This window comes from Gymnoscopelus microlampas, assembly GCF_963454915.1.
Source record: "Gymnoscopelus microlampas genome assembly, chromosome: 18".
Lineage (NCBI taxonomy): Eukaryota > Metazoa > Chordata > Actinopteri > Myctophiformes > Myctophidae > Gymnoscopelus > Gymnoscopelus microlampas.
Window position 1 is genome coordinate 27,928,067 of NC_139955.1, and position 21,565 is coordinate 27,949,631.

General features: G+C 42.8%; 1 protein-coding gene across 4 annotated transcripts; it reads left to right on the forward strand.

The window, feature by feature from the left end:
• Positions 1–6,766: 6,766 nt before the first annotated feature.
• sting1 (stimulator of interferon response cGAMP interactor 1) lies at positions 6,767–19,758 on the forward strand. Of its 4 annotated transcripts, none has more exons than XM_084085818.1 (7): positions 6,767–6,867; positions 13,750–13,973; positions 14,763–14,964; positions 15,481–15,589; positions 15,975–16,216; positions 16,930–17,116; positions 17,679–19,758. In XM_084085818.1, the coding sequence occupies exons 2-7, from the start codon at positions 13,750–13,752 to the stop codon at positions 17,933–17,935; spliced, it is 1,221 nt and encodes a 406-aa protein (XP_083941944.1). In that variant the 5' UTR covers positions 6,767–6,867; the 3' UTR covers positions 17,936–19,758. The 4 variants fall into 4 exon arrangements, with proteins under 4 accessions (XP_083941944.1, XP_083941947.1, XP_083941945.1 ...); XM_084085821.1 differs by lacking the exon at positions 6,767–6,867 and adding an exon at positions 12,279–12,284; XM_084085819.1 differs by lacking the exon at positions 6,767–6,867 and adding an exon at positions 12,296–12,426.
• Positions 19,759–21,565: the final 1,807 nt, after the last annotated feature.

The following is a 21,565-nucleotide window of genomic DNA, read 5'->3' on the forward strand; positions in this document are numbered from 1 at the left end:
TACTGTAGACACACACAGTCTCAAATACACTAAAAGAAATCCTGAGTGTTCATTTAGTGTCGAAATGGACCTGTTTTCACACTCTCAGAGTTAAATTGACACTCAGGATTTTGCCGTGTAGAAAGACTCTTATTACTTAACCACTACAAGATACGTATGGTACCACATTTATAGACACATGTACATACTGTAGGGACACACACACACACACACACACACACACACACACACACACACACACACACACACACACACACACACACACACACACACACACACACACACACACACACACACACACACACACACACACACACACACACACACACACACAATGAATATGCACATACACAGGGTTGGGAAGTAGTCTGATTAGTTATTAACTGCATGCATGTAACCTAATAAGTAATGTCATCTCATTACTTTCAGTAACCAATGTATTACTTAGTTTAATCTAATGATTTTGGAGGAATCCAACGTACTGAAAGTCATGAGCAGTACTTATTAGGTTACTGCCTACAATTATATGCAGGTGATTAGTAATCTATTACTGCACCAATTACATCTTGAGCTAAACACACAAACACGTGTGTGTAACTGTGTATACACAAGCAACCAAACACACACACACACACACACACACACACACACACACACACACACACACACACACACACACACACACACACACACACACACACACACACACACACACACACACACACACACACACACACACACACACACACACACACACACACACACACACACACACAGAGAGAGAGAGCTTGGGCAAAGGGAAAGTATGGGAAATTGCGCAAGTGGAATTACCCATAGGTGTGAGCGAGCCCGGACCACACCACCAACGGCCGAGCCTCTCACTGAACTCAACGGTCCCATATAGAGAACCACAAAACCATGTTGCGCGACAGGAACGTTAAACTACAAAATGTACTCCAATGCAAACCAAGAGCTACTAGTATTCACTATATATAGTGGGGGATCACAATGGGGATGATTGTGTCAGCATGAAGTGGCTGTGTTGGTGGAATGTGCTGTGTTGGTGGTGTGAAGTGGTCAGGAATTACAAACCGTGATCTGGTGATCCAAGTACAGCACATGATACCAGCACTTGCTGGTTAAGTGTGATTGATGACCACGTTATCAACTTGATTTTATAAGGTCATTGCTCCATAGGGATGACTGTGTGTACAGTGTATGTGTATGTGTGTGTGGGTGGGTTGGTGTGTGTGTGTGTGTGTGTGTGTGTGTGTGTGTGTATGGGCATATTTCAAAAAGTGTCTGACTGTCTGTACGGTTGAAATGTGAATTGTGATTTGACCTGCAAATATGTCAGATCTTGGTGTCAGTCATGCAATGGCAGGTGAAATTAAAAAGAGACATTGTGTATTTGGCTTATTTGAGGTCAAGCCACACAGGAGACGTTTGGAGATGAACTAAAATGCAGTTAAACCTGAGCCGTTGCTCACTCTTATCTCTCTTTTTATTTTCGGGAGATGTTTTCCTCTTAGCCTTGTAGCACTACACTGAACCCATCTTCCACTTGATCACTTGTGGGTCAAGACCCCAACCACGCCCCACCCGCTCTGGTCCCACGTCAGTCACCTGGGACAGTAGCTTGATCGGGGGGGACAACAAATACTGGGCTCAGATTTCATTTTGAGGTACAAGTGTGCATTATTCCATATTTGTTAAATATAAATAACAGCGAAAACTGTAGAGAGGGTGTTTGCACATGCGATGCACGCAGATATGGGATACAGTTACAGGCAGAGCTAGCTTGCTTTGTGTAATGGGTGGGGATTGTGTGTGCGTGTTTGAGTGGAGGGGATTGAGATGTGAAGTCATATTCTATTCATTATGTTTTTATGATGCATACTCTTTCATTCCCATGTGCTGTCTAATCTAATCTGCTACTGAACAGCAGAAACTGTGGCTGGTGAGCCCAGCCTCAAAGCAGAAAAAAACAATATTTTACTGATGAAATGGACTATTACTGACAGGCAGCAGCCAAGACAACGAGAATTATTCAGCAGTAAAAAAGAGTCTTTGTAAAGGATTTATATTTAACGCATCAGTGCATGCAAAGTTAAGTTCTTTGATAACAATGTGAAGATTATATTTGTGCTCTGTGTTTCACTATGGTAAGAATTTTTTCTTCTTGTTTTTTCTGGCTTATATAAATGAACTGAGGATAAATGAATAATTTATTTTGTACATAATGTTTATTCTATTTATTTATTTTTTATTAATTTTTGCGTTATAATTTCATTGTTGTTTTCCATGTTTTTTCATGACTCGTGTTGAAGACAGTCTTGTTTCTTTTTTGATGCTGTACAGAACAGAGCGCTTCTATTCAAAGTCGTCAGTCCACCATTCTCTCTCTCTCTTCTTTGTCGATGTACAGGAGTTGTTTTTATTGATGATATTAATAACGATAACAAATATTAAACTAGCATTGATGAATGACCATACTATATACAGAGGCACAGGCATTCAGGAAGCCAAAGCATGATTGCATGGTTAAACATTGCGCTGTTCAAAGCAAAAAAGAAGAAAAAAAAACACAAAACAGCAGGACACACATTTCAAAACAGAAGAGCCGATATTGTCGCCGTCACAATTTAAAGGATAAAAAAAGTGTATTCTCTCTCTCTCTCTGATCATAATTCTTGATGATTCCTCTTGTTATTTGATGCTATTTATGATTCTATGATTATTATGATTATATTTATTATGGACATTATTCTTAATATTTAAGCTCTATCTCTCTCTCTCTGCTGGTTGCTCTTCATATTTCGTTGCTCCTCGGTTGATCTTGTTGTGCTTCTTTGGGAGAGGTGAACACCCCTGGGAGACCCTGTGCCATAGGATTTGTGCCACGGTTCTTTCTCTCTCTCACCCTCTCTCTCTGTTTTGACTCCCCAATCACTAACACTGTAAGCATGCCCCATGGGACGATCCACTTTTTTACTCTTGAATAAAATATGCATGAACCTTTGATATGGATATTGCTCATTTATTTCCCAGGTTCAGGAGAGGTGCAGAAACTTAAGTATGCGCGATTGGCTGTGCGAGCGAGCGCGTGGCGTGCATGCACATGCACAGACTGGCATACATATAGACAGTGCAGGCAGTGCGGTTGCACTGGGGCCCACTGATGTGCTGGCTCCTTCCTGTAGTGTGCTGGGCAGACATTGGGCCCTCACCGTGAATGTACGCCTGCTGTCAAAGAAGTGAACTCAATCTGTAGTTTGCTGCTATTTGCTTATACACTTGAATACGCAACTCCATCGTTTTAATTTGTTTTCGTAAAAGTCTATTCACTTTTATATTATTATTATTATTCTACATGAACTATAAAAAACTATAAACAAACGCGAGTAAATATCCCCTTTTTTCGTTTCCTACATTTATAAAAAATATATATATATATTTTTTTTAAATCACATATTTAAAAAAATTAAAAACAATTCCAATATTTTTCTAAAGTATTTCATAAATAAAACCAGAAAATACAATTTTCATAAATACAAAGATTAAAAAAGTTTAAAAAGTAGTGAAAATAGCAGATCTACAAGCAGATGTATGGAAGGTAACATCAAAATATTGGTTTTAAAAGTGTACTGGTTTTAAAAAAAAGTAATATAGTGTGTTTTGCGAGCGCCAGATTGCCTCGCGCAATCTGTGTGTGCGCTTCATAAATAGTAACTAAGTTAAGCCACTGCACACACTCACACATACACACAACTAATTACAGTATAAAATAAATATACATGCAAATGTATGCCACGAGGCATGCCCAATAATAGTACTTTCACTGTCTGAGGTAGTAACGTCAAACTGCGTCTCTTTCCTCTGTATCTGTGTCCGATGCGTGTGTACATAAGCACACGCATCATAGATGCACGGGGTATGGTGTTTCTCCCATGTGCATGTGCATACACATGTGTGCATGTCATAGGAGCGTGGCCTCTTGTCTCTCTGTCTGTTTTCCAATGTGCAAGCAGCCGAGCATGCATGCAGGCGTTACAGTATGTGTGAACAGTATGTAGACTAGACAGACACGTTTAGTATGTTCATGTTGATATTAATCAGACGTGGGGTTCAACTTAACCGTGTGTCTTTGCCGTGCACATGCATATGTGCGCGCGTCATAGGTGCACTGTCTCTCTGTGTGTCTCTCACCAGGAAACGCATTCTCAGACAGGACTCCCCAACCCACCTGGAACCCTAACGGGGGGATCCTGCATGGGAAAACCCAACATCTGCTCATCCAAAGGGAAATCCATCCTGGGCCAAAAGAGATATTAGGCTTCAGGCAGGACAACTCTGCTACACATGTGCATGTTTACATAACCTATGACCTCGCTACCAACGCATTTTCACACCGATTATGTCAAATGGATGATGAGTTGCGTCAAGATTTGAACATCAGACAGTGACGTGATGCATGTTGACATGGATTGATGATTTACGATTCCAAGCCTATAGGTATGTATGCAACACAAACGGCGTTGAGTTGGCACGCCGACTCACTCAACTAATGTGCCTCAGTCGGGGGTGCCTCACGGGGCTTAAGTCTTTTTCTGACGATGCACCTGCCGTCAACCTAAAGCCCTGAGCAGTCACTGTCTTGGATCTCCACGCCTCGAGTATCAGAAGGCATGAAGAAATTACAACTATCTCAACAGCGCCTTCTCTCATACGGCCTTATCGCTGCAAAAAAATTTATACTCTTATTTTGGAAGAAGAAAGAGGCCCCCACAATCAAACTCTGGCTCAACGAGATGACAGAATCCTTACATTTAGAAAGAATCAGACTAGTTTAAGACAAACTGAAAGATTTTGAAAATATTTGGAAGCCTTTAGTCTCCTTTCTTAAAGGTTGAAAGGCTAATGTTTGTGGATGACCCGTGTCGCATATAATCTGGGGCAGCACTTCTGGGGAGGGGGAAGGGAGGCGGGGGGGTCCCTTTGTTTTTTGCTTAAGTTTGAGTGTATTCTTTTCATGTTACCCGTCTATTTTGTGTATATGTCTGCTTGTTGTTGTTAAAAAAAAGGAAGCAATCCATGTATATGAACAGAAATGTATAATCCTACCCTGTGCTTCACAATAAAAAAGATTTGAAACTAAAATTATAACAAAGACTTTCTCATGCTCTGCCATACCTGGTTCACCTGCGAGCTGAGAAAAATTACCAGCTGGGTGTGTCCTTGAGCAGCATCTCAAGCTTTCATGATTCACTGTACACAGAATAGCCTACAGAGAACACAAAGTCCCTCAGAAATACACGGTCGGTGCTCGGTAAAAGTCCCTGCCCACTACGATGGAGGTTGTGGGTTCGAATCCATGGTGGTACATCCGGTCTTGTCAAGCGTCTATGCAAACACAATTGGCCCATGTTTGAGGGAGGGAGACTGGGGGCTCCTCAATGGCAGGTGAGTCAGTAGGATGCAACAGCAGTGACAACAGAAATGTGTGTGGGGAGGAATTAATTGGAATAACGACTACATTCGGGAGAAAAGGGGGGGAAATACACGTTCACAGTTCTATTCCAACATCATCAACAATATCCTGGCAAATCCAAAAAGCTTTTTTCCACTATAAATCGTTACTTTTTTCTTTTTTTGCAGAACTATGGTAGACACCATCCGCTCTCTTCTCTCCGACTCTTCCACTCCACCTGTCCCAACTGGAGTCCCACAGCCTGGGATTTCCCAGCCTCTCTGCTGCTTCTCTCACATCACACAGCGAGCGGATGAGGACGTCATCAGCAAGATGAAACCTTCCACCTGTGCCCTAGACGCCTTTCCCACAGCCCTGGTAAAATCAAACATCTGTGCCATAAGCCCTCTGATCACCAAAGCACCACTCCCTACAGGCTGGCCATAATCCATTAGCTTTAAAAACTGCCATCATTATCATTACACCCCTTCTTTAAAGAAAAACACCCCAGTGCTGGAAGTCTTTACCAAGTACAAGCCCCATCTCCTATCTCTCACAGAAATTCCAGGCTGGGTTCCAATCCGCCCACAGCACAGAAACAGCTCTGTTCAGGGTCACAAACAGCCAGCGGTGGACAAAGTACTCAACACCAGTACAAGAGTCAAAGTGTAGACACTCCTGGACGAATATTACTCAACTACAAGTGAAAGTTGCTCTGTCAACTTTGTACTTTACAAATCTAAATCTAAAAATAAATCCATTAGTGGGGAAATGGTCTATGTCGGCCCAAGCTGTGAATAGACAATGACATGTATTCACGCTGGTCCTTTAGAGTGTTTTGGGTGTAGCAGAGTGTGGTGCAGCTCACCAGGTACATAAGAGCGTGTGTGTGTGTGTGTGTGTGTGTGTGTGTGTGTGTGTGTGTGTGTGTGTGTGTGTGTGTGTGTGTGTGTGTGTGTGTGTGTGTGTGTGTGTGTGTGTGTGTGTGTGTGTGTGTGTGTGTGCGTGTATGCATGCATATATCAGACCTAAATGTATTCTTCTACTTCTTGCTTATGTCCTAGTGACTAGCTAGCCACAGGTTTTGTAGCAATTTGTAGCAATTGTAGGAATAATTTATTTGGCCTTAAATGTCAACTGTTCAAGCATCCTTTTTATAGGCTAACCTTTAGAAATACTTCCTCTTAATCCCTTCGTCTTCATCCCATTGTGTCAACCTGTTCTTATGAATGACAGTGCTAGATTGAATTACTCAAATTGAAAGTGAAACCTAACTAATGGCCGCAATAAAAATAGGAAGAGGGAGTAAGAGAGGGGGCAGGTCGGAGGAAGGAAGAAAAAGAAACATTCATCGTTCATCTCATTCATTCCCTTCAGCCGATCTGGAACGGATCAAGGTGAGTCTGCATATTTCTCTTTATAGTCTAGGTTTACAACTGACTCACTCACAGCCCACTCATTTATGATGCAACCCACCATAAGGTTTACAACGTACTAAATGTATTCTGTCCTTCCAGCACACATGCACTTTTAAATGAGAAGATGCCATTGACAGAAAGTCAGTTTAAATAGGTTATTAAATCCTTTACCTTTATTAAGCTTATAGTGATGTATAGCCTAAGCTCAGGGAAGAAAGAAACACAACTGCTCAGATTTATTGTAGGCTCTAGCCAGCATCTGGCTCGCAATGGGACCAACAAGCCAGACATGACCGCGTCTTTAGATCTATGTTTAGGATGCTTGTCAAAGTGTACGGAAATATGTTTGACTTTTTGATAGGCTTGAATAAAAATATTATAATGAAGAAGCACTAGAACTTGGAGTGTGTTTGGAACAATAGCCTAATGATAATAGACCCCTTAACAGACGACGTCATACTGGCTGCGTGCAGCCAGTATGCGCGCAACGAAACCCATTATATCAGGTCTCGTTAGGACGCGTCTCACTAGCCAACACACACACAAGAGGGGGTTGGGGTGTGCTGAAACCAGTGCACCCCGAAACAGGTTGGGAATTGATTGCGTGAAACAATCACCTGTGCGTCCAGGCTCAATGTTAGTAAACAAATAATTGGTCTATACAAAATCATTATAAAGTGGACAATTACAAATACACTTTTTCAGGTAGATACAGTGGAAAATGACAGATATAAATTAGCTGCTAATTGTCACTACAGTTGGTCCAAAAGTTGGACCAACTGTTAGGGAAAAATACAGTCATACATTTTATCTGGAAGGAGTGTCCTATGATTATTTACCATGTGCAGCTGCAGAAACAATGCTTTTTCGTTATAATATTTCTTATACTGTATGCATTAAAAAAAACTGCCATATTACATTACTAGTCTATGCTGCTCAGATTTTAAGGTCCTCTGACAGTAGGTGAAATCAATCTGGAGAAATATACCCGCACACTGCCACGTTCAAGAGAAGTTTTCATTGATGCAACATCGTTTTCGGAAACGTCATCAACAAAAACTTCTCTTGCTTATGTGTCATCATCTGTTGTTGCAATAGGAACTATAACAACAATAACCGCATCCACCACTGGCACATACACATACTGTAGGTATAGGCGTGCGCACACACACACACACACACACACACACACACACACACACACACACACACACACACACACACACACACACACACACACACACACACACACACACACACACACACACACACACACACACACACACACACTATATGGATACTAAAGTACATTTACTTCAGTCCAAATCTTATCCAACAAATTGTTTGCATTGCCTGTTGAAGTGCACATCTTTTCAATTTTAAAAACTGAGTGGACTTACGCAACAAAATAAAAAGATTTGAGAAGTGTGTTGCTTGGAGCGCAGATCTCCGTCCGGCTGGGTTTGCTACCCAGGGCCTGCAAACATTGGAAGTCAATCATAGCCAATCGGAATGGAATATGAAAACTTTTCGACAAAATCTGTAGGAGAAATCTGTTGGAGGAGTTTACCTATACAACCTACGGTTCAAGAGTCATAAGATAGGTAGGGATGGGGATAGATTAGATTAGATTTATTGGTCCCCGTGGGGAAATTCGTCTTCACTGACTGTACATTACATAAAGGACCATTTCACATCACACAAGACAGACAACAAGCAACAAGACAACCGGTGTCAATAGGACAGATTTTTTTTTTTTTCAGCGGGGCCTTTTGTTCAGGACCTCGATAGCTGCAGGAACCAGGCTTTTCCTAAAGCGGGCCCTGTTAAATGTGAGTGTTCTGTACCTGCGCCCTGAGGGAAGGAGATTGATGAATTTGTTGAGTGGGTGGGTGGTGTCTTGGACTATGGAGTTAGCTATGCGTGTGATGGATCTATTGTTCAGTTCTGTGAGGTTGGGTGTAGGGAGACCGATGATTTTAGCAACTGTTTTTGTGATGCGTGTGAGTTTGGCCTGGTTTGTGACAGAAAGCATAGTGAAGAAACATGTAGAACAGTACAGAATTGTTAATTCTTATGCCCATAATGGAGATCGCTGATGTCAACAGTATATGCCCATATCTGGTTATGCCCCCTTTTATACCCATATATGGAGCTGACTGATTTGTTTGCGCCTGATGCCATGCCATGATAGCCTGGTAGGGGGGGGGAGTTTACCAGGCTAATGCCATGACACATTGAGGTTAGACCAGGGGTTCTCAACCTTTTCAGGCCGCGACCCCCAAAATAATGATATTATTTCCCGCGACCCCCCGCGTGCACGCGCGCGCGAACGGGAGCGCGCGAAGGTTATTTAATTATAATAGGTTATTTGATAATTGTTTATTATCAAAACATTTTCGTAAAAAGTGGGTAAATTGAGTAAATTAACTGATAAAACATGAATTAATGATAACATAAAAAAATATTTTGTTAAAAAAAAAAAAACTTTTTTTTTTTTCAAATTCACCAAAATATCTGGCGACCCCCCCAAATTATTTGGCGACCCCCTGGGGGTCGCGACCCCCAGGTTGAGAACCACTGGGTTAGACAACACACTCCCTATTTGGCCGTAGCTGCATTGAGAACTGCCTATATGGTTATGACTGAGTCATAGTGGCATGACCGTGACGGCATGGTCCGCCGGCCGGCCCGCTCCCTTAAGCCAATTTTTATAAAAGATTGGAAGCTGTTGGCAAATAGTTTCTAATCTGGGGCACACTATCACTTTCATTTAATGTCCGCATACAAGAGTATATTGCACGCAAGACATTAAATTCATGTTCCTCGTTTTTGAGCGGTGTAGCCGCTCCTATAAGTGGGGTTGGGAATTCGTCTTTCCCTGTACTGTGATTGGCTGACTCTATTCACACCCTTTTCGCCGTACCGTGATTGGCTGACTCTATTCAGACCCTTTGCTTTGATTGGCTAGCGAGACGCATGATGAAATAATAACCTAGAAAATATCACCACACACTTCAAAAAATCATTTTTTTTAAAAGTGAGCTTCCATCACTGTGATGACCACTGTTGTTTCTAAATAACACCGCTCACTTCACACTGGGTGTGGTTTTTACCGGTAGTTGGCAAGAAATTCAACAGAATTGGGGGGCGGTGATACAGCTAATAGAGGAACTGTTATTTTAATATCGGTTGATTGTTTTACTTTTTGTTTCATTTTCTAAGGAATCTGCAGCAATTCCACTGTCTGATGCCAACATTGTGTACACATTGTGTGTGTGTGTGTGTGTGTGTGTGTGTGTGTGTGTGTGTGTGTGTGTGTGTGTGTGTGTGTGTGTGTGTGTGTGTGTGTGTGTGTGTGTGTGTGTGGTCAATTGAGGCTTAACTATACTGCAGGTTACCAGGCCTAGCTGCTTAAAAGAAGTGTAGAAGAGAAGACGTCCGGATCCATGTTCACCATTCATTCATTTATTCAGCATCAACAGCATCATAACAAAGCTTCCAGGGGCAGGGAGCCCCTGTCCTCCACGCAGCCTTTCGGCTGGTGAGACAGTACTCTCCCACAAGTAATTTACAGTCACTCTTTATACTGTAGATTCACATTACAATAACAGGAGGTTCGTGTGGGTGGGGGTCAATGAGAATCCCCCCACCAGTTGATCAATTCCTTTGACCAGTGTCGCTATCTGTCTGTATCCTGCCTGTCAGGAAGCCTGGGTGATGTCTTCAGGTTAACAATAGAGATGCAAATAACCATTCACACCTGGCAGCAGGCTTCCTCTTGAACAACAGGTCAACATAGGCTCTATGCACAGCAGCCATAGTATCACTTCCTTCACAGGTGTTACCAATGATACTAATGAAGGCTCTGTTCCATTTAGTGTAGCTAAGGTTCTCAGATTTTTCAATTTCCACGACCCCCATAACTCTGAGAGTGTACAAATGGAACCAAATGGTCCCGTAAGGGTCCATTTGGTTCCATTTGTACACTCTAAGAGTTACACACCCGTAAGGGGCCATTTGGAAACCCCTTAAGGAACCATGAGGGTCCCTTGACCCACATTTTAGTCCCACTGGTATAACAGAGTGTTTCCAGTGAGCCAACATGCACAATATCAGCGCCCTGACCCCGTTTGACCAGAATGGAACAGAGCCTTCATTAGTATCATTGGTAACACCTGTGAATGTCTTCACAATATGGCTGCTGTGAATAGAGCTTATTAACATCATGTGCTTGAATAGCCCAGAAGTGCAGACAGTTAAACTGTGTCTGTCTACAACACATGGCTACTCCTGACTGTAGTAACATAACTTCTATCATTGGTCAAGCTTCACGTGACAATATGTTGAAAGGGTGTGCTTTGATTGGCTAGCGAGACGCATGATGAAGTAGAGACCTATAAATAGTTGTGTCACTTCAAAAGATAATTTATATCTTTTGAAGTGAGGTAAGACAGGATTAATCAGGAACAGTACTGGAGGAGACCTGTGCTCCGAGGAGCACATTTTCTAGTTTATATCTGATTTTGACTTGCATACTGTTCATAAAATGTAAGGAAATAAGGGCCAGTATACGACATGTGTATGTGTGTGTGTGTGTGTGTGTGTGTGTGTGTGTGTGTGTGTGTGTGTGTGTGTGTGTGTGTGTGTGTGTGTGTGTGTGTGGAGGGGGTGTACAAGTAGTTATGTGGAATTTCTGCAGATTCAGATTCCTCAGAAACAACAAAAAGTTGTTTCCGAGAATTACAAAGTTCTGTATGCACGCACGCACGCACACACACACACACACACACACACACACACACACACACACACACACACACACACACACACACACACACACACACACACACACACACACACACACACACACACACACACACACACACACACACACACACACACACACACACACACACAATGTGTACACAATGTTGGCATCAGACAGTGGAATTGCTGCAAATTCCTTAGAAAATTAAACAAAGAGTAAAACAATCAACAGATATTAAAATAACAGTTCCTCTATTAGCTGTATCACCGCCCTCAATTCTTTTGAATGACTTGCCAACTACCGGGAAAAACGAGGAACATTAATTTAATGGCTTGCCTGCACATATTACTTCAATGTTGAAGACATCAGTTAAGACAATATACTCTTTTACACACACAAAAACACATTCAAAGCCACAACAACCACAGTCAACCACAAATACACAATTACTCATACTGGTGTCTGTCTAGTCTACATACTGTTCACACCTATAGCGCCTGCATGAAAAGCTCTGTTATAAAAACCTGTTATCTCAGGTAGGCTACCTCCCCTGTGATTCACAATTTACAATGCAAGCATTTAGCAGATGCGCATCCAGAGCGACTTACAAGTACGAGATTGGAGAGTAAGTCAATAAACTAGGTAGTCACATAAGTAGAGTGCAGACAGAGAGAACAATGTAGTGCATCAAAGAAACTAGGATACCATGTAAACAATGAACCTAGCATCTGTCTAAACAACTTTCTAACTAAATAACCTTCTTAAAGGTAGGGTAAGTGATATTCCTTTGTTAAAATAAGTGTTAAAAAACTATATATTCTGATTGTAATCATTGCTATAGACTAGTGTTTGTTCAGTAACATGGGTCTCCCTGTCTCTCCAGCTCTTTAATAAGCAGAATATGCATTTTCAGGTTGGGATACCAATTGTATCCAATACTGTCAGAATATAGTGCTTTAACCTTTTAACAAAAAAACTTTTGTTTTGACCAAAAAAGGTCACTTACCCTACCTTTAACATTTGAGGTCAAACAAAACTAAGTAACAAAAAACAAGTGACAAAGATACATCTGCATAGTAAAAATCATTTCGCCCAGGTGGACAGGGTTTTGAGGTTTAGGTTTAGGTACCATTGTGAGGTTAGGGTTAGGGGTTAAGGTTAGGTTTAGGCATAGTTTTGTGAAGTTAAATGTTAGGGTTTAGGCATAACCTGGGCGACACACCAATGAAAGGGGGAGACCTAAGAAGGATACAAGGAGAGAGAAGTCAAAGGGGCGAGGTGGAGTCTGGAGAGATGAGTGATTCTACAAGGATGTCCAGAGTGTTTTAGGGATAGGCTCGGACGGCATTCCTGTGTCAGGCCATAGCCGATCTAAGTGAGCAGGAAGGGTTGTAGGGTTGACTCATGTTTTGAAGGTATGAGGGTGCTATGATTACATCATAAACTCTTAGATGCGGAAAGTTCTGGAGTTTATTTTACAACATGCCCTTTTCACTAAATACTTTGACTGAGAACATAATGGCTGCTATAGAACTAATTGCTAAGTGAATACTACTGCAGTTCAAAGCTTTACAGGGGCAATTATCTAATCAGGAAGCTGTTTGGTAGAAATTGCACTTGGAGTCATAGGTACAATCAATAATATCAACGTTCAAGGGTGTATCTGGACGTGTATATGGTCAACTAAGGTTGTGTGAAAATGTGCTCTATAAATAAAGTTTGATTGATATAAGCCAGTTTTATACTTTGAAGTATGACAGTCTTGCACTGAAAATAGCAGATCTACACGCTCTGATTGTAGATTTTGTAGAGCTTGTAGATGTGCTATTTCCGGCATGCGAGTATATAGTATATATCCGGCAATACTCATACAACACAAGCAACATTGTAAGCCGACTTGAAATTCCTGTTGTTGGAGCTACCTCTATAGTGTGGCTAATAATAAAGAATAAAATAAAATATAGTCAAATATTAATTGTAAAAATAATGGGAATAAAACTAGCAATAACAAATACAATGAGTATATGTTAAAACATGTTTTGTTTTCATACTGTGTACACACTGACAGCCTGTGTCCACAACCCTGACAGATGCAGTGCCTTGCTGAGCAGGAGGCTCTTGTCCCTCAGCCTCGTGGAAGTTTTCCCAAGGTGTTCTCAATAACGCTGGCTGTCATAGCGGCAGCAGCCTTTGTACTCCTTTCCCCTGAAAGGTTGTGTGGCTTTGCCATGGTGACGCTCATCCTGACCCTGGGACCGCTGATGCATGGATTCTGTCTTCTGGCAGAGGAAATGTTACACCACACCAATACGAGGTGAGGAGGACATCATCTTTAGAAAATGTGGTCAAGGGGTTGGGTTCGATTCCAGGCGGTGGTGCCTTGGGTTGGTGCTTCGCCAAGCGGCAGGAGGCTGGCAGAGGACCGTGTCCTTCTTGCCATGCTAGTGACTCCTAGTGGTTGGTCGAGGCGCCTGTTCAGTATGGAGGGGAACTGGGGGAGATAGCATGAACCTCCGCTCATCATACACTCTCCTGCCAAACTCCTTGTTGTCAGGTGAAAAGAAGCGGCTGGTGACTCCATGGGTGTCGGAGGACAACCATAGGCCAGGGGGGGGGGGGGGGGGGGGGGGGGGCTGGGGGTTTGACAATGACAGGGACTGCAGTACACATGGAGAATTTGCAACAAATAAAATGGGGAACAACACAAAAAAGTAAAAGTAAATTATGAACTTGACAATGTGGAAGTCCAGCAACCACCAGTGGTTGCTTACTTCCACACAGTGGTGACCAAACCCTTTGCTACCCAAGAACCCTGGGTGTGGAAAAGGCAAGAGGACGAGTGGTCACACCCCCATTGTGGCTCATCTGTTCAGAAGCACGAAATGCTAAAATGGAATCTTCCAGTCCTTATTGGAGTCACCCCTCCCCCTTCACACATACCGGCACCTCTAATCATGCACAAGTTTCACAACCAAACAGACACACACATACAGTATTACTGTAGTGTATTCCATTATTGTCCAAGACCATCACTCCCGGTCCCATCTCCTCCCTCTCCTCTCGCCCCAACCCCCATACCCATTTCTCTCTCTTTCTCCCACAGATACAGAGGACGGGGTGGACTGGGTGGACTGGGCCACATGCTAGCAGCCTGTGGTGTTGGTGGTAAGACCCTGCTGGCTGCAGTGCTGGCATTGCTACTCCTCTGCCAGGCTGGAGGGCCTCTGTCAGACAGCAGCCACTGCTACAGCCTGCTGCTCCTGGCCTCTTTCTTCTACCCCCTGTTCAAAAGCCTGGGAGTCCTGGTGAGGCCCATAGCAATACTTTGCATTTGGCTAACCTTACCATGATTCTCATGTACAGCAACATCCTGTGAACAGGGTGTCCTTTGTCCAGGCAGGGACTGCATGTTCCTTTTCATGTTTCCTCTCTAAATTGCTTCAATAACGAAAAAAGTACTGAGGGGAGCAAACTGCCCTTTCTTTTTCTTATTGGTTTAATTAACAGATTCCTACAACCACAAAAAAATATGTAAGTAAATGTATCAAGCTAGTTAATGTGTTAATGACAACACACAATTATAAACAAACATGACAATATAACAAATAATATTTGTTACAGTTTTCAAATGGATGGCGACCTAATCTGAGTATGCTGTCAAAAACAGTACGATACCTAGAGCAACTTGTTGAGCCTCTAATATAGACCTAATTCATACAGTGGCAATTTTGCCGTTACTTCATACTCGCTGAGAATGAAGTAACAGCAAAATGCCTGCGTAGAGGTAAGGTGTTGTTTAGTGTTGTGTGTTTGGTGTGCAGGGCCCATCAGAGGTGGAGGTGTCAGAGATCTGTGAGGGGAGGAAGAAGAACGTCGCCCACGGCCTGGCCTGGTCCTTCTACCTGGGATACCTCCGCCTGGTGCTACCACGTCAGTAACACATGAACATATGTGCACTCTTGGAGATGCACGTACAACAAGCGTGCATCCGCGTGCAAACACACACAGATTGTCTGACACTTTATTTATCATCGTTTCTCACAGACGCACACTTAAACAAGCACAGGCACACACACACACAAAGTTTTATCACTAGTAATCTGGTCTAAGAATGAGGAGTCAAGGCCAAGTAATATTGCACGCTGAGACCGAGAGAAGAATTTGGTCTTAAGACCATTCTCGAGTGCTACTGCCCTCCAGTAAGGACCCGGGCGTTTAAATCTGTCAAACGAGTGTGAAGTCGGACTCTGTGGCTTCATGTTCCTGCCTGAACCTATACGCTATGACTCAATAATATGAACTTCTCTCCATCCAGGATTAGAGGAGGCCATAGCCACATTCCGTGCCTCCCATCAATCGGGGCCCTTCCGGGGGCGTGGCTCCAGGAGGCTCCTCATCCTCATTCCCCTCAACGCCAACATCGCTCACAAGCTGGAGGACGAGGATGACAACATACATTTCTACGACAACCTCCCCAACATTGAGATGAATAGGGCAGGGGTGCGGGGAAGAGTGTACAAGCACAGTGTGTACAGCATAGTGGATGATAAAAATAAGGTAGGTAGGAGGGATATGGGGTGACTGGCAGGTGATGAAATTGAAAAACAAAATGGGAGGAAAGGCACAACCACTTTAACCTTGGCGTCCCTATTTTGGGCAATGTCATAACAGGCAAACATTAACAAATAGCTAAAATAGCAGATCTTATAGAGGGCCATTTTCGCTGCACAACACCGTTGTACAACAAAGTATAAAATAGAGCTTAAGTGATAAAGTCATTATGTAAAGTAGACATTTGTAAAAACCCAAATTGAGTCTCTTGCATAATGCTAAGAAAACTGTAGTCTGTTTGGTTGAGTGTTGAGTTAATTGAAAGACAGCAGGGGGTGATTTTGAAACACAACAGCTTGTTATTGTAATTGCGTTTGTTTGTCAGTAGGGGCAGCATATTGGACAATCCAGCTGTAATTCATGGTATTATCAAACAGTCTACTATGTAACCTCTCACCATGATGTTTCATATTGTAATGTAGCACATCACTGGCACCACCTCCTGGCTATAAGCTCAAATTGTTAACTGGGGTTAAAATGATCAATACTTTCTAAGAGAGTACTTTGAACAGTCAATTTAGAATTGTTTTATATATGAAAACATTCAAGACATACGGGTTTGTGTGCGTGAGTGTTTGTGTGCATGTGTGCGTGCAGTTATGCATTTGCCAAAGTGGATTATTACAAATATGTGTGCATGTGCTTGTGCGCTTTGGCAGGCCCATGAGTGTGTGGTGGAATATGCCACACCCCTGCTGACTCTCTACAGCATGTCCCAGGAGAGCAGTGCTGGTTTTGGGGAGTCCGAACGCAGGCAACAGGTCCTGCTCTTCTACAGGACTCTGCAGGACATTCTAGAGCGCTCATTGGAATGCCGAAACCACTACCACCTCATCCTGCTCAATGGTGAGCCCATAGACAAGTGTGTGTGTGTGTGTGTGTGTGTGTGTGTGTGTGTGTGTGTGTGTGTGTGTGTGTGTGTGTGTGTGTGTGTGTGTGTGTGTGTGTGTGTGTGTGTGTGTGTGTGTGTGTGTGTGTGTGCGCGTGTGTGTGTGTGTGTGTGTCTGCATCTACGCAGGTTGTACTATTTTCATTTTTTTCCATGTTATTTTAACAATACCGGGTCGATAGACTATTAGACAGATGGTAGATTTTCCCTAATGTAAAAAAAAATCAAAAAAGCAGATCTACTGTAGGAGATCACGTGTTGTGAGATTGTAGATTGGCTATTTTCGGAGTAGAGATTTGGAGTAGAGGGAAAAATTAAGGGTAAGTATAGACCCCTGGGTGACCCTGGTCAATGAAATATATAGCATTTAAGTAATATACAATGACATTGTATGTAATGTAATTGTAAGTGACTGTAAAGTGGCCATGCCGATGTGCCTTACATGACCCAGATAAAAGTCTCTGTGGCCCTTTTCCACCTGACATTAACGTGTCTATCTATAACTTCCTCTTCCTGTAGATGAGCATGAGGAAGACCCTCACTTCCTGTCCAAGACCATCCTCAAACACCTGCAGCAGCAGGAGAGGGAGGAGTACTGTGTCACACCGCCCCCGCACCAGGAGAGAGAACCGCTTTTGGCCGCGCCTGCAACGACCCCGCCCATACAGGGTGACATGTTGCACGCAGGGTCGATGAGCAGGGAGCCGACGCTCATGTTCAGCCTTGATAGACCACAGCCCCTGAGGGAAGCCATTGAGCACACATACCACAGTTGAGGAAATTAACTACAGTTTAGGAAGATAACCATAAATATGCGCACGCACACACAGCTAACTCTGTGAGTAGCGCTCCCAAAACATTTGGCAAAATCCCCCAATATGCTTCTGTTGGTAATCGCTCCCGTTTTGAGCGACCTGCCAGTCACACAACTGCTGAGAGGTGTGTGACTGGAACCTGAGCATGGGTTATGCAACTTTGTTGAGTTTGTGTATGCTCCAAGCAGCAACAATGCCCCCATGGAAAGATGCCACGTTTGTCCCTTCAGGATAAGGCCTATGCAATAGGCCAAGTAAAGATGGTGTTCCGTTACACAGATTACTCATTATTTGGTGTCAGCCCTGGTACCATTTGCAGGCAGGTGTGTGCCAGTCACAAGTGTGTGTCTGAGCATGGGTCCTGCAACTTTGACATCTGTCTTTGGTACCGTTGCAAATCTTGCCTGTAAATCTCTGGAAGAAGAGGAACCGGTCTTCTTGGGTTGTTGTCTTCCTTTGACTTCACCAGTCTCACAGAACTTGGTCCTAAGTTTGGAAATGGTACCAGGGCTGACACCAAATAGCGCTGCCACTCTGCATAACGGTACACCAGCTTCCACTTGCCCTTATCCTGAAAGGACACACGTGGCATCTTTCCATGGGGGCATTGTTGCTGCTTGGAGCATACACAAACTCAACAAAGTTGCATAACCCATGCTCAGGTGCCAGTCACACACCACCTGTGACTGGCACACACTTCTCAGCAGGCGTGTGCTGGCAGGTCGCTCAAAACAAGAGCGATTACCAACAGAAGCATATTGGGGGATTTAGGCAATTTTTTTGTGGGCACTACCTACACGTTTAGCTGTGTTGCTCATTCCACGAATGCCCGATCCTTACAAGCTGCACATCGTTGTAAAGGTGACTAATCAACGATAAAGATTATATAAAACACAATACCAAATGGTCTTATTGAAGGGGAGAAATAATCAAACAAAGTTACGTTTCCGAACTTTTTGTGGGCAGTTTATTAAGGAAAATACTTTGTACCAGATTTCAAAGGGACCCTATCACAATTTGTATGTGCTATTCTGTTCATTGTTGATTACCATTGTATTGAACAATATTTACTCTACTAATAATTTAATTCCCATTATGCATTCTGTGGGCAGGCATCGGCCTGGCATGACCATACAGTCTATAGCCAGTAGCCACCATTACAGTATATCAGCCTCATTCATGCCTTCTGAAGTCAGTTTACTGTAAATCGCTATTTTGCCGTAAATACAGCGAACAAGCACTATGTCATGCCACCAAGGGTCGCAGCTAAAAAACAGGAAATATGGTTTGGACTTTTGGAAGGATTTCTCGAGCCCTGTTGTTGAGGTCGTAGTCTTCACTGACCCAGACACGGTCTAAACCCTCTGCTACTGCTGCCCATGGCGAGCTGTTAGCAAAGACATGGAAGGTGCTGACCTTTGTGTTTGTTCTACCCGGTGCTGCAGCTGCAGTTTACACGTTGAACATGTGCACGGTAAAGTCCTCTGTGTTTATTTAACTCAGAGAGTGTACAAATGCAACCAAATGGACCCATATTTTGCAGTGTACAGGAAAGAGCAGAATCATAGCCATGAGCAGTTTACACCTTGGCTTATACCCACTTTCGCATCTGAACAAAGTGTTTTCTGAGGGCAGATGGCAACAAAACACTTTTCCACAACCCACATGTGAATGCCCTTCCTGGTGGCTATGTCAGTGATAGTGACTCTACTTCAGACCTCCTTACTGGCACAAGGATCAGTTTCTCTTATTGTTCAGTCCTGGAAAGTTTACTTTTATAATTGTCTGCTTAACTACTTAACTATTTAATCACTTAACCACAAATAATTCTGAAGTATTTCCAAAATAGCCGATCAACAAAAGTTCTCTCAGTTTTACTCAGTTTCAAGACTGCTAAAGGAACTTTAGGGTAGACCAAACAAATGTGTAAAGATAATGTTGTAAGTCGCGATAGTGTTCCGTTAAGATATTTCTATACAGCTTAACTGTTTTACAGGTTGCCTATGTCAGTAAATAGCAATTCAAAGGCCTTTAGTGTGCTTTTTACTGTGCATGTTATATAATAAATGGAAACCGTTGTATCTGCATTAAACTGTTTTTTCTGTAAGTGAACGCACCTGTTTCAGTAGATGTGCAAAAGGACTTTGTTCTACTATGTAATAAATGGAAACACATCTTTAGATGAAGAGCTTGTGTTTCATTTCATTTCTAAAGTTGGACGCCCAAAACTGGATCCCAGGGACCTGCTTGAGGAAAGGCATGGAAGGAAAGACAAGGAAGCTTAGATACAGACTAGAGTCACTGAAATGACTGTCCTCTGATCAGAGCCAGCCAGACATTTCCCACTGATACCTACTTTTATATCACATCCAACCTCACATGACTAGACAACTGTGCATGTGTATGTGTGTGTGTGGGGGGGGGGGGGGGGGCTAAAATCCTGATTTTCACTTGAATTGGACGGCGGTGTTGTGCATTGAAAATAGCAGGCTATCGTCTATTTCTGGTGTGCAACACGATGTGCAACCATCAGGCATAAGGGTGAAAATTCAATACATGAAAAAAAGAGGGAAATAGGGAGCGACTGGAACACAGTATTGTTAAAACAGAGAAAGAGTCACAAGTTACCCGAGACAAGAGCTCCCAAACCTTTTTTTTCCTGTCACATGTACATACAGTAGCCTACCTCATGACCCAGTCTGTCTGCGGCCTTTAAAAGTGCACTAGAGGTGGCATCAAATATGTGCGCAGTTGATCAATCTCATTGACAAGGTGAAGGAGTAAGAAAAAAAAAAGACTGGGATTCAATCCCGATCTTGCCATATTATCCTCATGTCAACATGATACAAGATACAAACTCTGATGGATTGACTGTCTTTTAAAGTCAGACAGACAATCAGTCCAATTAGGTGCAGCACAAGAGTTCCACATTGTGGACACTCCTGGAGTAAGCCTTACAGTCACACAGTGACACACCTGATTTCACCTTGAATTACATACAGGTAGATGCACAGAGATACCTGTAGCTATTGAGTTTTAAATGGAGATCATATAATATCTAGCTTCATACACAACATACCTAACCCAAATCACACATATCCTGATTAAGGCACATCGTGCACATCTCTAAATACATAGCCGTAAGAACTGAAGTAACATCTTCACCGGATAGTGGAAGTATTTTCAATCAAACCTTACTTGTAAACGTGTCATAATCGATATGCCTGTAATCAATATAATAAAATAGTATTACTGGTAATCAGGGTACTAATGTAAATCACCCTTTCCCAATAATAGTTTGAAAATTGTTTAATGCTTCAGACTGGGAATTATCTGGAAATTGAAGGTAGACAAGTAACTTCCTCAACTACCACAAGGCTCTGAAACCCCAACTGTTTGCTGCTGTTGTTGAAGTAGATTTTCTTGTAATGGGCACTGGGCAGCTAGCTTCCAGATACGAATGTGTATGAAACATCACCTCCAAGCACGCACGCACGCACGCACGCACGCACGCACGCACGCACGCACGCACGCACGCACGCACGCACACACACACACACACACACACACACACACACACACACACACACA

Bases quoted from the DNA above. Each gene is read 5' to 3' on its own strand.
- sting1 (XM_084085818.1), top strand. From the start codon at position 13,750: ATGCAGTGCCTTGCTGAGCAGGAGGCTCTTGTCCCTCAGCCTCGTGGA. The intron at 13,974-14,762 runs GTGAGGAGGACA...TTTCTCCCACAG, and splicing joins TTACACCACACCAATACGAG to ATACAGAGGACGGGGTGGAC. The intron at 16,217-16,929 runs GTAGGTAGGAGG...GCGCTTTGGCAG, and splicing joins TAGTGGATGATAAAAATAAG to GCCCATGAGTGTGTGGTGGA.